Raw genomic sequence first — 16171 nt, forward strand, 5'->3', positions numbered from 1 at the left:
AGAAGGCGGGGCACTTTGATACCACAACAAAGCATATTCCAGCATCTTCAAAGGGTTCTTGGAGACAAAAAAAAAAAAAAAATCTGACTACTAGTTGTCAGAACACTTCCTGCTTCTAAAGTACATTTTTATGAAGGTGTAAGCTGCCAATTCCATTTACTTCCATTACTGACGATCAGAATTTTTCTGGCCTTGGATTTGTCTTCCTGCCTGGGTTTTACACTTATGGAAAGGGGTCTTATTTCTACAAACTTCCATAAATCTGGGTATGCAGTTGGGGTGGGTGCAGTATTTCTGCTTTTGCCATTGTCGCCGTTGTTTCCACTCCGTAGCACTGTGTAAGGTATCCCTGGGTGGGTCAGTGTGGGTCAGAAGAGGGTAGGGACAACCCTCAGCTGTTTGGAAAGTTCTAGTCAGCTCTCACCCATTTGTCTGCCTGCCATTCCCCCCCCCCCCGCGCTGTGCGCTCAAAAGCTAGAGAAATAAGACGAATGAGAAAAGCCATCACACAACCCAACTAAAATATGGGAAATTTGATGCAATGCCAAAAATAAATGTATATCCAAGTGACAGGAAAAGAGAGTCCTTCTCACCTATCCTCTCCACTGCCAAGGGTGGACAGGTCAGCTTTTTGTAGTATCAATTTTGACCTTATAAAGATAATTCACCAGCGAGAAATACAAGAAAGAAGAGCAGAGTGCCCTCCCCGCCCCCACACACACGCCTTCACTCTTTTACTCAGACGGTAAATGTAGATGTGATTAGATTTTCACTCAAGGATGCTAAGAAGTACCCATCAGATCCTTGCTCTTTTGCTTGACTCAATCTCGCAGTGACCTCTTCTAAGGACATTGTGACAGGAGGAAAGGTCGTGACACTCCTAGGTCTAGTTAGACAGTCGCCCAGGCTCAGCCCGGGAGCGCCCCCCGCAGAGCTCACTGTTAGCCAATGAGACACTGAAGTTTCCAGATGGTGAAGTACGGGATTGCCGCTGGGCCAATCAGGCGCCAGGCGCGGTCGGGGGAGGAGATGCGAGGAGAAGCCTGGGGCGATGGAGACACAGAGACATCAGCAGAAGTTTCTCACCTTGGAAAGCGAGGGACGCTCCCGCATCTCCAGCACGTACTCACCTCTGCGCGAGTGGACCTTAGGCTACTTTCTCCACCGCATCTTGCCTAGGGGACTGCCGATTGTCTCTGTCCTTGCTGACCTTTTTAATGTTACCTTCCAGGGGAAAGAGGGCAAGGAACAACTGGGTGCTAGGAAACTGACCCCAGGCCCTGCGGGCCTCTGGAGAGAGGAGACAGGAGAGGAGTGACTGGGGCTGGGGGCCTCCATGCATGGGCCATGGACAGAGCGGCGCTCCTGGCCCTGCCCAGCTTGTGTGCGCTGTGGGCAGCCGTGCTGTCGCTGCTCCCCTGCGGAACCCAGGGCAACTGGATGTGAGTATGGGCGCTGCGGAGGCATATAGGGGTAGGTGGTCAAAGGGATGACCGGTACCACGGGACTTTCAACTGGAGAAGGGGTGGAGACCCTAGGAACGCTGACCTAATACTTTTGGGGTGGGGGAGGGCAAGGGAGCGGCTTATCTCAGGGGCGCCGCGTCTTACAGGTGGTTGGGCATCGCCTCCTTCGGGGTACCGGAGAAGCTGGGCTGCTCCGGCTTGCCGCTGAACAGCCGCCAGAAGGAGCTGTGCAAGAGGAAACCGTACCTGCTGCCTAGCATCCGCGAGGGCGCCAGGCTGGGCATTCAGGAGTGCAGAAGCCAGTTCCGACACGAGAGGTGGAACTGTATGGTCGCCACTGCCACCTCCACCCAGCTCGCTACAGCTCCCCTCTTTGGCTATGAACTGAGTAGCGGTGAGTCACCGGGACCCTTGGGGATGGTGGGACTTATGAGGCGACAGCTTTTCTGCCTGTACCTTCGATAGAGAGAATAGTGCCTGCACCATCCGGTGCAGGCGAGGTCTTCATATAGAACGGTTGGTGCAGGGAAAACTGGGGTGACAAAGGCCAGACCCCAGTGTGCAGGTGTGGCCCTAGGGAGGGGGACGTCCGGATCTGCAGAGGGACTCTTAGTAGGGCTGCGGTTCTCCTTCCTTTCCGTGGCCCCTGCCAAAGTTGCAGAAAAACTCTGAGTTCCCATCCCGTCGACCCCTAGGACCCCATGGCGCCCCGCTCCGTGGGTGACCAGCTGGACAAACATGAGGTCTACAGCCGGGAATGCTGCTGCCGCATCTGCTTTGATTTAAGCAGCTCTGTGGCGCCCAGAGCTGCGGACAAGTGGCTAATTGAAGCACAGCCCCACGTTTTTTATTGACTCCTAGGAACACCAGGTTTAGTGCAGAAAGGTGATTTTTAAAGGGACTGTCACCTGAGCGCGATTTCTTCTGCGTCCCCCAGTTTTCTGTTTCTTCCATATCTCCTTGACCCGGCGTGCTTTCCGCAATATGCGAAAGTGCAGTGGGGGGGAAAAAAAAAAAAGAAACTCTTCAACAGGCCTGGGGACTTAGAAGAATAATGGTACTAGGATGCTTCCTGTGATATTAGCCAAGTCAGTGTTTTAGGCCTGAGGCACTGAAAGATGCGCTGCCGTCTTTTAAAGTTCATTTCCGTTCGTACTGCACTTTGACCCTTCCCCACTCAGTTTCTGCACGCTCCTCCACAGAGCTGTGCGTCCCAACTCTGAGTTTTGTCTGGCAAGTTAGGCTGAAGGATCCCTGGCCTGCGCGTGGGGGTGCGGTGGGGGCTAAGAAGCCGGAGGAGAAAGAAAGAGTAAGAAAAAAAGGATGTGTCCTAAACAGTTGCTGCCGTGCAGAAGCATTCGTTGCCGAAAAGGTTTATTGGACAACAGGCGTGAAGCTGTTTCTATTCCAATCTAAACATCTGGAAAGAAAAAAAAAATGTTGCCTGCTGAGTCCTTCCTAGTCTGTTTTATGAATGTCTTAATGGAACTTTGATTTCAAAGATTTTTAACTCCAACTCGACTGATGGAGTACAGAGTGTATCAAAATAGGATCCTTTCCCACAACAATGCATTTTTGCTCGTTTTTAATTACATTGCTTTCATTAGTTATATGACTAGAAAGCCAGCTGTACGGCATAAAATGTTAACAACTCAATACTAGCGATTGTTATTAATCATATTCTCCCGTTTTAAGATCTTATCTTTGATGTGAAAGAAAACGAACACGTATCTGCCAGTTGCCTTGTTTTTTTTTTTTTTGCTAATTTTAGTTTGCATAGTATCTATTTAAAGAAAAAAAACTCTCCATTTGTATTTCGTGATTGCACTTAAAAAAAAAAGATAAGGGATCTATTTCCTTTTTAATTGTCATTTACAAATGTCCATGCAAAAGATTTATAGTCAAGGAGCACTGATAAGCTACTTCTAGCTATGAAACACTAAGGTAGGTACTAGTAAGGGTTACAATTTTTTAAAGCATGAATTGTCATATATGAGGAGAGTGGGTGACAATAAGGCTTCTGTCATCCCGATGTGGAATCCAGGAAAATAATGCTGCTTTTCTAAAAGTCTAGAATAGTAGATTTTCTTTCCAAATATTCCTATATTATAGCATTCTCTATGAACATTTGAAAAATTGATTGTCTCCTAAGACAAGATGATTAGGTTTAGGATTGAATGTCAACAGAAAGTGAGGGCTCCGTAATTTATCAATGTTTTCTTCCTAGGCACCAAGGAGACAGCATTCATTTATGCCATCATGGCTGCAGGCCTGGTGCACTCTGTAACCAGGTCATGCAGTGCAGGCAACATGACCGAGTGTTCCTGTGACACCACCTTGCAGAACGGTGGCTCAGCGAGTGAAGGCTGGCACTGGGGTGGATGCTCTGATGATGTCCAGTACGGCATGTGGTTCAGCAGAAAGTTTCTAGACTTACCCGTCAGAAACACCACAGAAAAAGAAAGCAAAGTCCTGCTAGCCATGAATCTACACAACAACGAGGCAGGGCGGCAGGTATGTATTAGAAAACTGAGTAAAACGTTAGTGTAATTCAGGTAAATAAGGCTAGGGCTAATGCTTCCAGGTGAATTCATGCCAATGATTTAAACGTCAAATGCTGGCAGTATGAGAAACAAATAGGTGTGTATCCCTTCATGAGTGTGGATCAGCTACATTGGCTTAGTCTAGACAAATACCACTGGCGGAAGCTGGATTCTGCAGCAGGATGTCTTATTGTTGGTGTGCTTTGTAAATAGAAACATTACTAACTAAAAGATACACAAGTTCCTGTTCTTTTATTGGTTCTCAATCGCCTGCTTTTTGTCATTCCCAGAATTATACTATCTATCATGTGTTAGGCGGAGTCACCTGTTCTCCCCACATTTGAATTTTGATTATCATTTTAAATCTACTGTTCATATGTTGTACGGTTTTTATTATTTTTCTCCAATTTTTGTTCTTAGGGAATCTACAGCCACTATTTTTTTCGTAAAGCAAAAGTTTTTTTTTAATGGAAAATTGTTAGTTGCATAAAATGGGTTCAATTAAAACTCATAAAAAATATAAATATAAAGTTATGGCTATATTAAAAGGAAAGAAAGACATCTTTAAAAACATAGCGATATTAGAAATATGTTGAGAGGAGTTGAATTTAAGAACCTAGCACCTAGTGAACTCCTTTATAAATTCTGGTTTTAAAATTTGTTTTCTTAATAAGAAATATGTGAGTAGCTTTCTTAACTTTTATATATTTACATTACTGACTAGTCATACAATAAAGTTCGGATTCTACAACACTGCTGTAGTTTGGCAATTCGCTACAACTTTCCCAAAAGACCGTAACACTTTTATGAAAATATATTTTCCGTGTCATAATGAATTTTTCAAGACATACATATCAGCATATTATTTTGAATTTCCAATTACCTGCCGAGGTCCCAATGCAGTTACTAGAACCTGACACGTCCTCCTGAAGTAAATTCAGACAAGCCACAGCCTCTCTTAGGAATAGCTAAAATCTATGTTGCTGTTGGTCTTTTACATTGTTGCCAAGAGAATAACGGGGCACATTCACAGTGCTTGGAAGTTCCAGTCAGTTTTCTTTATTCAACTGAAAATGCTGGAAGCTAGAAGACTAGGTAAAATATTACAACTCCCGAGGCCTCCATTTCATTTGACTATGCAATTCCAAAAGGCAAAACAGAACACAAGAAAACTCGGTGACTAGGTTATGAAAGTGTCCCACAGTTTTCACTGGGGCTTCAGAAATCTGCTTCCTGTTGCTAGCAGTTGCTCCGTGCTGCTGTTAGCTGCCTGCCTTTTCTCCAGCTGCTCTTGGTCAGCACTGCTTCCCTTAAGGCTTTTGTGAATAAGAGTAAGGTGCTGACTGGCTTGAAGTAAAGGGACATTTATTATTTCTAACACATTGATATGAACGAAGTTAAACGCAATTAAGCATTTTCTTTTAAGCTCTATCATTATGCTCAAGGAAATGACCAGGGCACATCAAATTATTGCATTTTTAAAGTTGAGAAAACAGTTACGTAAGTATTTGTTTTTAGGTGTTATTTAAATGGTTTGATAGTGATTTAAACATTTCACCAAAGGAAAAAAAAAAAAAAAAAAAAAAGGAAGGAAGGAAGGAAGAAAACCAAACCTCAGAAGCTCATCTTATGATGACCTCTTAAATAAAGTTGTGCCTGAACTTATGAAAGACCCTAAACATTTGCACTGAATAAAATTAGTTTTATTATTAACATTCAGTTTCAGTTCATCTCCGATGTTAGCAATTGAGAATCAGTTTGCAGTGTTTGAATTTATCATCGTTAAAACCGGTCTTAAACTGCTGTTTATGTTTTAATTTTGTTCTGCATCAATTTTAATACAATGCACTGTTGGCTAGGGAGAAACTCAATTCCTCCATATTACATAGATTTTTGCTGTTTTTCTGTATTGGCAAATAACAATTCAGCACATTCAGAGGGAATTTTAGGCGAATTTCAGTTTCCTTTGCCGAATTTTTTTTTTCCTTCACGTTGTTCTAGATGGAATCCTAAAGCACGACAAACCGTTTACCTGGCTATTTTTAGGGTAATACATGGTTGTTTTTATTGGTCTTTTGTCCGGAGGTATTATAATTCAAAATATTTTTGTATTTTTCTTTCCACTAGTAGCATTAAAAAAAAAAAGTCTACATAAACAAAAAGCAGGTTTTTCTACCACGGACGAGAAACTGACTCAATTTTTAATATTGGCCGTTATGATTTTGATCTGTCAGGCATATTTGTCCGAGTCAAGTTTAAAGTCTGCATTCAATTGAGTTGGTTTTTCTAGTCTCAAAATCCCAGAGTCGAACTGTAGGAAAGCGGTCAGAGAAATGTGGGTACTGGCGCTTAGTGGCGCTGTGAGCAGGATAGATGATTTTCTAACCGCTGACCTTAAATACTCTGATTCCCAATTGGTTTCTGACACCATTCCTAAAGTTATGACTCCAAGAATAATGTTGCCGGGCGGTGATTGGCTGCGAGAATGATGTGATGTCTTCCAGGGGCAGAACTTCTGGGAATAATGTGACTTGGAATATTTATGGGTATTTCTTTTGGTGTGCTGAAAATATTTCCATTCTTACCATGTCTACCTCATAAACTTTTAAGTTTCCCTACCCCATAATTTGTTTTATGATGAGTAACTCAACAAAGTGGGAAGGGCAGACCCCCAAATTTTCATTGACCTGTTTCGAGAAGATTTCTAACTAGCTGACGGACACAACAGTGTCTTGCTTTTCGGCAGGTTCAAGTGTGTTTGGGGATGGAAAGGGATGAAGTGGGTCAGAGGGGTAGGAGTGCTACACACGCATCCACCCACCCGGTCCTCAGGCTCAGAGTTCTTAAACAGATCCTCTGATGGCTGACACAATGGGGTTGTTGGTTTTAGAATGTTCCACACCAGTTTCTGGCTATTCCTAGTAAAGTCAGGATAAAGTAGTGTGTGGAGAACAAGCTTCATCCACAGCATTGCCTTTGATCTAACACTGGAAAGCAGTGAGTCCTAAAACCATCTCTTGGGTGCTGTCTGTTTTTCCGCACTGAGTTCCAGCGACACATCTTTCCTATTTCACCGCTATTAGAAACTTACCGACCCAAAGCTTTCTGTGAGGAACCCCACAGATTAAATGCCACCTTCCTAATTGCTCTTCCATTGTTTACACTATAGCCACCCAAACGGGGCACATCTGTTTGCAATAGTTAACACAACCTTCCTTCGTTAACATTGTTATAAACCTTAACAACTCAACTAGAGGGGAGAAAGGAATTTTCCTATAACCACACACAATTCATTCGGTTGCTATTCTCTTTTCCAGTTACCAGAAAACATCAGGCAACCCCTGCAGTTCCACTAGCTATTTAACATTAATTAAGAACCACAGCAGAAAATACAACAGGGCGTGCGTTTTGGAGGGTCTTGGCAATATCTTTAAATATACTTATATTTTCCACTTTCACTCCTCTGCTTTTCTAAGATTAGCTCGTTGAGTTAAAAAGACTTCATATCATATATCACCAATTTCTGTAAGACAAGTGTCTTAACCACACTGTTTATTTTTCTATAAAATTGGAATCACAACTAAGTACTTGTTCATTACCTACATATTAAGTGAAAAGAATTTCTTGCTATAAAACCAGATCAAGTATGTGATTGTGATTTATGAAAATCTGTTCCAAGAAACACTAATGTTGGCAAAGTTAAACTGTGTGTATGCGCGCGCGTGCGTGAGTGTGTGTGTGTGTGTGTGTGTGTGTGTGTGTGTGTGTGTGCGTGTGTAGCCTAAAACAACTCCTTGTTTCATAAAATTCTCCAAGCAGGAACTGTATTGCTCTACTCCAATTCCGAATTCTATCTCTGGAGTATCATGGGGACATTGTTGTTCAAATTTGTTTCAAATTCGTGGAATTCTTCTCCTCAAAGTTCATTTCAATATGTAAATTCTAGAGGAGGAAAAAAAAATGTGTCCCATCTGTGATAAGAATACTATCTCTTCTACTTATGTTAGGTCCAAGTTCGATCAAAAGTCATAGAACTAGAAGTTTAAAAACATAATAGTAGAAATTGGGAACTCCTGTTATTTAAAGAGTTGTTTTCTAGAGTAGAAAATCCCTTAAAATCCTAATATAAGCTTAGTAGGTGACAAAATCGAATTTGCAAGTCTCTTTTTTTATTCTCCCAAACTATGAAGCAGTTCAGCTGACTCACACTGTCTGGGACAGAGTTATGACTGAGCTGGAGGAAAGCCCTCAGTTCCTGGTCTTTGGGAGGCATTGACACCCCCTCCCCCCCAGCAGCTACCTTGCTTCATGGAGATACTTTGTGTCACCTCTTCTCAGTCAGGTTAGCCACTGAGGAAGTTTTAAAACTGCTCCGTGTGAGTGAAGGCTTTAAAAGTCCTTAGGTGTGCCATCCACCCTGTCTTTGGTGCTTTGCAAACCAACACCACCCACATCTAAACCAGTGAAAAAAAGGAAGTTGGGCTCTCAGTCCTGAGCTGAAGGGAAGGTAGCTTTAAATCACCAAGTGATGACTATCAGGAACGCTGATCTGGTTTAAACATACGCTTTACTCTCAGGTCTGGGCTTCTCGGACAATTTATTTTATTACCTACACTGACTGAGCTCTCTCTCTTTTTTTTTCCATATACATTACCACTTATATATGAACAAAGGTTGCTGATTGCATTATTTTTAAACCTTTATCTGCATACAGATCTCTTAAAGGAGCAAGTATTTTGTGCATATCAAATGCTGTGTATCAGATTATCCAAGTGCCATAGTTTATGAAGTGAGTTGTTCTTTTATCACCGTAGGGTGGTTTTGCTTTTGCATATTAAGAAATAGATGCAGTTATTAGTTTTGAAGCTTTAGTAACAAAAATGATTATACCAGACGGTCTAGACAGGACAGGGTTTGAATTCTATTCTATTGATTGTTTTAAGTGCTACCAAGAAGTATTAAACATTGTACAAATCAATATCATATGTTCTCATTTAAGTCTGCAGTTCAACGTTACTTGTTTGAAATATTCTTTGTGGTTAGACTGTTAGAATGTTAGAAAAATGCCCTTCTGCAGACATCTCAATAGTAATAGAGCCTTGGTCATTTTGTAGTTTTGATAAGAGCTGTAAGTAGAATTTAAACTGCTTTTGTGAAGTTATATGCTTAATTTTTAAGTCATTGAATTGGGCGGATTCATTTTTCATTTTGCCCAGCATGTTGACAGAATGTGAACCCTACAACTAGTCCTGACGATTTATTAATCTGCTCTGCCATCGTCTGGGGACCGAAGGAAACAATGTTGATACAGAAGAGGTTAGAGCCCTAAAACTTAAGAACCCTTTTGATTGTTAGTTGAGGCTTATTGAAAAATTCGTCTTAACTCTTATGCTGACTTCATCACAGAGAGGAGTAGTTAGACCTTAACATGCCTCAAACAATGGGTTATTACAAATGTTTGTGACTTCATTTAGTGCCCTAGGCTGTATAAACTGAACTCCACACTTAGAAATAAATTTAAAACGATATTAGCATGGACTTCCTTTCCTTTCTTCAGACAAGGTCCGACTCTGCAACCAAGGTTAGCCTGGGGAACATAGTGAGTCCCAGGCTAGCTTCAAGTTCACAGCCTTTCTGCCTCGCCCTCCCGAGAATTGCAATTCTCTTATTCTTCATGTTAAAATAATGCTGTTTATCCAAAAAGGACAGGAGCCATGTTTTCAACTAATTTTCCAGAAAAGTGGAAGGGTTTGTCACTCTCGTTTCTCCTCCTTTAGCTGGAGGCAAGGTTGCTTGTGTGGTCTATGGCCAGCACTTAGCATGGTCTCACTCCCTCCTTACCTAGTCATGTAATTGACTTTATAGTGACCAAACCCAGGGAGACTCAATAGATTCAGCAAGTGTCACAACAGGGTGCCAACTATGTCATGTCTGTGCTCACCCTAGCCAATCAGATTTCAAGGGTTTTAGAAACTGTCTTCTTGGAAAGTTCTCTTGATGTTTCTGTGTGTGCAGTGTGGAAGCTGAAGGAGACTTCCCTGTTAGTGCTTTGGGTGATCCCGAGGCTCTGGTTTAACGTGTAGCTTTTCATTCTGCACATCTGGCTCTGGGCCAGGGTTGTCTACATTCCTTACAAGGGATGCTGGAGTTGTTGGTCCACACTCTGAATAGCAAGACTTTAAATGGTATCAGAAACATGCAGGCGGGCACCGCGGAGTGAGTGAGACTTCACACCGTCTTCGATGAGTTAGTAAAACTAGGTGACCTGACGCTAATGTGTTTTACAGGTTTTATGTAGCTGTTCATTGATTTAGTATAGGTGGTTAATGCGCATGCCATGGTGCACATAACATATGGGAGTCGGGAAGACACCTTGCAGGAACTGGTTCTCTCCTTCTACTATGTGGTTTCCCAGGAATCCAACTCAGACCTTCAGGCTAGATCCCCCCCCCACCCCCGTCCCCCCCCCACTGTTTTAAATGTAGTGTGGGAAGGTTTTCTGTGTAGAGTCAAAACATTTAGACAGAAATAAATGACAAAATATTTGAACTCTAAACAACCTTAAAGATGGTTTATGTTCAAACCATCATTTTTATGGAGGAAAGCAGAAAAAACTTTGAGTGGCTAGTTTAACCGTTTCTGCTGTTAAATGAAACACTGCACCGATGATGACTTTTGAACACACTCGATGTTGGTTTTAGGCTGTCGCCAAGTTAATGTCTGTGGACTGCCGCTGCCATGGTGTTTCCGGCTCCTGTGCTGTGAAAACCTGCTGGAAAACTATGTCTTCTTTTGAAAAGATTGGGTATTTTTTAAAGGATAAATATGAAAACAGCATCCAGATCTCAGACAAAACCAAGAGGAAGATGCGCAGGAGAGAAAAAGACCAGAGGCAGACACCCATTCTCAAGGATGACTTGCTATACGTCCATAAGTCTCCCAACTACTGCGTGGAGAACAAGAAACTGGGTATTCCTGGGACCCAGGGCAGAGAGTGCAACCGTACGTCAGGAGGCGCGGATGGCTGTAACCTCCTCTGCTGTGGCCGAGGCTACAACACCCACGTAGTCAGGCACGTGGAGAGGTGTGAGTGTAAGTTTATCTGGTGCTGTTACGTCCGCTGCAGGAGGTGTGAAAGCATGACCGATGTCCACACTTGTAAGTAACCTCTCCATCCAGCCTAGCATGAGATTGCCTCAGTAACAACCAGCTGTGTTGTCATCTGAAGGGCGCCCCCTACTGTGCACGGCGGGGAAGTCGCTGCCTGTAAGAGTGTTCCCAGACCCCTGGGCCAGGCTGAGATTTCTTCTTTCTGGCAGACTTCAAATCCCAAGCTGCACGGCAGGATTGCTTGGGATTCTAAAGTTGAAAAGGTTGGCAGTCGCCTTTGGATAGTTTGGGGAATATACGTTGGCATATAGGGAACAGCAATCTGTTTCCAAAGCAATATGGAGAAAGGAAAAGAAAAGAAGAGAAGAAAAAAGAAAAGAAAGCCCTTATCCCAGAGAACTGGTCCAGGTTTAGGATAAGATCTTAGACTGGGGACGCAGTTACAGAAATCAGTCATGGTGGGTGCACATCGATAATTTTTAAAGACATCTCTTATAGGAGCAGTACACACGAGTTGCATTTTTCCTTAATATTTTAATAGAATTAATTATATTGTTTGTGCATAGACAAAAGATGCTGAAAATTAACCAAGGGGCAGGTGGCTTACTTTATTCTTTCAAACACTTCAAAAGAAGGGCCATTGAAAAGGATCCCCATTCAGAGATACAAAATTCCTTTTAAAATCCCTTTAAAGATGTTAAGTAATACTTATAATCAAAATGTTAAAAGTAAAACATGAATTGTATTTTTAAGTGTTTTTAACCAAGATGATTTTGTCTGGGGAGTGGAAGACGTGTAAAGACTTGTAATCTTTGGATTTATTTTTTTCCTTTATTATAGACCAGTTTCTACTCTTAAACACTCAGTTATGATATACTGGGAGAATCCTTAAAAGGAGTTGAAGAAAATGGAAGGAAAAAGATAAAGCACCCTTAATTATGTAAAGACAGTATTTTGTATAGTGTTTTACTTCAAATGTTTTATATTTTGTAAATACAGTATTTAACTTATGTAACATATTACGACGTAAAGACATTCATCGTTAAAGCCTGAAAGTACTAGAATAATAAGACTACATCAAGAAATGAGAACAGCTTTTCATTTTTTTCATACTACTAATTCCTTTTTAAAACATTGGGGGGAAGATAATTGAGGCAGTTACCTGGATGTGTAGTTCTTGCCAAAATGACAGTTTTCTTTAAAAGGAAAAAAAAAAATTGAGACAGGGTTTCTCTGCAGAGACATGGCTGTCTTGAAAACTGACAGTTTTCTGTGCTATAGATTAAAGTATGTTACAAAATACTGAAAATCCTGTTATTTCAGTAGCTAAAGTGGTCGAATTCTCTTTTCAACCTTAGCTCTGCTTTCTTATACTAAATTCTACAGTAAAGGTCTTAGCTGGGAAAAAGAATTTAAGCCAGAATAATGTCAGATTTGATACTCTGGGTATTTATTATATTTTATACAGTGTTGCTATTTGAATGCTGAGTGCTGTTTTTCTTTTTCTTTTCATTTTTCTTTTTTCTTTTCTTTCCCGTGGGGTGGGGGGGTGAAGCATGGGTCTAAGATCAGAACCCAGGGCCTTGCGCTTGCTAGGTCAGTGCACTGCCACTGAGCTAAACCCCTAACCCCTGTTTCTTAGTTTAATCTACATATTTGACAGAAGTACCCACTGAAGCCACACGGGGCTGTTTTTAGATTGTTTTACTGTAAATGCTTATGCTTTTCTACTTTGTTCAATATTTTAGAGTTATATGGAAAATAGTTTTTCTAAGTTCAGGATGGACACAAAAAGATATCCCTTTTCTTATTAATAAGATCAATATTTATCAAAGATTTGGATCTCTTTCCTATTAATTTTCTAAAGCAATACAAAGTAACAATTCAAAAAGCAAACCTCTGGAAGATTTCTGGAGTCTGATGTTATAAATTGCGACTTGAACGTTTATTCGTGACCCTTAAAGTCTAACAGCTACTATTTGCTAAGTGAGAAATGTGGGCATGGCAAACGGACAAATACAAAGCTAATTTGAAAGACTTGCCTTCTATTTCTTGTTATTCTCTGACTGGAGAGATGTGGGGGCAGGGCACTCTCATGCTCTTTTTACAAAGTGACTGTACTTTATCTACCTTGAACATAATCATCCTTTTACTTTAAAATAGGAAGACTGTAGTGAACATTAACTACTAATTAGAAAACTTCATGTTGGGGCTGGAGAGATGGCTCAGTGATTAAGAGCTGACTGCTCTTCTAGAGATCCTGAGTTCAAATCCCAGGAACCACACGGTGGCACACAACCATCTAAAATAGAATCTAATGCCCTCTTCCGGTGTGTCAGAAGATAGCTGCAGTGTACTCATGTAACTAAAACAAAGAAAGAAAACATCACCCTGTCAACTGACTGAGAACCAGCCAGCCTCTGGTTCTGTAATAGCTTCAGCCGTTGCATCAAAAATCCAAAGTCTATCTGGTTGTGCTTTCTAGGATGCCAAGGAAGAATTTCTCACGCCCAAGCTGTATCTGGCGTCTTATCTTTGGCCCCACCCCTGCAGTCATCCTAGAGGTTTCCACCATCTGTCTTTACGTTGCAAATAGCAATAAACCCAGACGAGACTGACATAGACATCAAGGCAAACGTTGACTCAGAAATGTTTCACTCGGCTCTCACCATGACTTTCATCTGGTTTCCGGCACAGTCTCGAATGCCAGGCTCGGTATCTGTGTGCCTCAAATTCCTGCCCTGCCCCCACCTTCCAGCAGCTCCATTTCTGCTTCTCTTGGTCACGTGACCGCCACATTTGCAGAGCTGGCCTTCGAAAGGAAAGCAGAGTTCATTATCTAGTTGTATACATGGAAGGCAGGGACGTTTCCTTCCCTGGAAAGGTCTGGCAAAGATCGTCTGTGTTGACGATAGCACTGACCGGTTTAATTGTGCTCATATTTGAAACAATCACAGTGACAACTGGGAGCTGGGGGCGATCCACAGGTATTTGTATTTGCCTAATAGCAATCTGGGCCCTTGCTGGGTGGGAGGTTTTAAGTCCAACCAATTTAGACCATTTGAGATCGGAGAGGAGGGGTTATGAGTAGAGGAAAACCAGCGCATTAGTTTGCCGGGAAAGGGTACTTAAATACCCATATCCAACAGAGCTTTACGTATCCTAGTTCTAGGGATGTGTTTGTGGTGTCTGGCATCAGGTAGAACTCACTGCCAAACAAATCAAGCCCAGATCTTGTGGATTATGTGTATAGGAGCAGTGCCACTCATATATTGTTCGTTTAAGGTTTGGCGGGGGGGTGGGGGTGGAGGTGGGGGGTGGGTGGGGGGGTGTTTGTTTGTTTTCCTGATTTAGGACTAATGAAAAAGAATGGATCATCTTAAAATGAAATTAAGAAAAAATAAGCCAGATATGGTGACACACACATTTAATGCTCGCACGTGGGAAGGTGGGGGCAAGCACCAACCTTTGAGTTCCAGGCCAGTCTAGGCTACAGAGTGAGTTCAAATCTAGCCAGGGCTCATCTTTTTTTTTTTTTTAATTAAGGGAAAGTATAGTAAACAAGAGTAGTATCTGTATCCTCTGGATCAGGAATATGGAAAGCATTTTTTTCTGGTAACAGCACACTACAGAACCCATTCATTCTTTTGAGCATAAATGACCCTGGCATTCCCTACATTTGGATGTATTTGGTTTGTTCTCTAGTTTAAGGAGCACACATTATATGAAGAACAAAGACATTTCATTATAAATATTTACATGCCACGACTTTACATGTCCTTGCAGCTTTAGAATTATGTGATATTCACAGTAGGTATTTTGAAACACAGTTTTTCTGAAGCCTTGTTAGTACTGATGCTAAGGTGAGTATTGAACATCTGACTGTAACCCTTAAAATTCAACAAGTTATTGGCTAGAGGAGAGCTGTGGAGATGGCAACTGTGGAAGTGGAGGTGCAGACCCTTCAGGAGTTGCTGGAAGTTTCTATATCACCACCTGTAAGGCCTCATGATTGGAAAATAAGCCACTAGTCAGTCCCTTACTTGGAGCACCATGATCTGCAAAGCCAATTTGAGAAAACGTTAAGTTCAAACTCTTTGCCCCAGAACGACAAATAGACCCCAAGCCAAAGCTCTAAGAAGAGCTAAGTTGTACCGATCCTTGCTTTAATTTCAATTTCGCAATGCTACAAGTATGAGATGCCTTGCATGAAGAACAGGGCTGTCACAGCATGAAAGGAGAGGATAGAGTAGCATGCCAGAGAGAGATAGGAGACTCATTTCCTTTGAAGGCAAACATGACTTTGGCAAACACCTTGAAAGCATTTGCTGTGTAGCTGGTAAAATAAGTTTCATTCGTACATGTAAATATATAATATATAATTAATATATAATTAATACATATGTGTATGTGAACAATCTTCACAACTCCATAAATTCAGCACCATTATTATGGCTCCATTTCCCAGATGATAGTAATTTCCTATCAAATACCCTGCCATGCTCACACAGGATGGACCAGCTGCAACATATATGCCCTCCACAGCCACAGTACTCTGACTGTGCACCTCACGGTATCAAAATCCTCAGGACCAGGTAGACACCATGTAAACTTTGAGGGATCTGTAAGTATAATAAAGTTACAGACGAGACGTTTCAGTGTTTGGTTATATAAACTTGGTCAAGTAGCTCAACGTGATTGAAATTAGCCTCTATTTTACATCCCAACAGGGCTCACAGTTGGATTACCCAAGACGAGATGATCTGAGTAAATAAAATAATTTAAGTCAAAATAAAATAAATACACCCTCACTGATGTTCTGATAGCCAATTGCTGTGTAAGTTTTTTTTCTTTGCAAAGATTATCATTTGTAATGGTTTATCTCCGCACACAAGGAAAAACAATAACAGAGGAGGGGTTTGCACCAGGTTAAAGCTTTGAAAAGAAACCTTAAGTGTCACGAAGAGAAGATAACAGTAAGTGTGGATGGAGTTGACACAAACTAAAGGTTCTTATGTCTTTTTAGTGAGCAAAGTGTGTGGAAGCCTTCAT

The 16171-nt window shown here is 41.7% G+C and overlaps 1 protein-coding gene across 3 annotated transcripts; it reads left to right on the plus strand.

The window, feature by feature from the left end:
- Positions 1 to 1066: 1066 nt before the first annotated feature.
- Positions 1067 to 15949, plus strand: Wnt16 (Wnt family member 16). Of its 3 annotated transcripts, none has more exons than XM_087658615.1 (5): positions 1071 to 1442; positions 1613 to 1860; positions 3694 to 3980; positions 10711 to 11167; positions 15850 to 15949. In XM_087658615.1, exons 1-5 carry the CDS (start codon positions 1348 to 1350, stop codon positions 15879 to 15881), a joined length of 1119 nt encoding a protein of 372 aa, XP_087514741.1. In that variant the 5' UTR covers positions 1071 to 1347; the 3' UTR covers positions 15882 to 15949.
- Positions 15950 to 16171: the final 222 nt, after the last annotated feature.

This window comes from Rattus norvegicus, chromosome 4 (genome assembly GCF_021556685.1).
Source record: "Rattus norvegicus strain SHRSP/BbbUtx chromosome 4, alternate assembly SHRSP_T2T, whole genome shotgun sequence".
Classification (NCBI taxonomy): domain Eukaryota; kingdom Metazoa; phylum Chordata; class Mammalia; order Rodentia; family Muridae; genus Rattus; species Rattus norvegicus.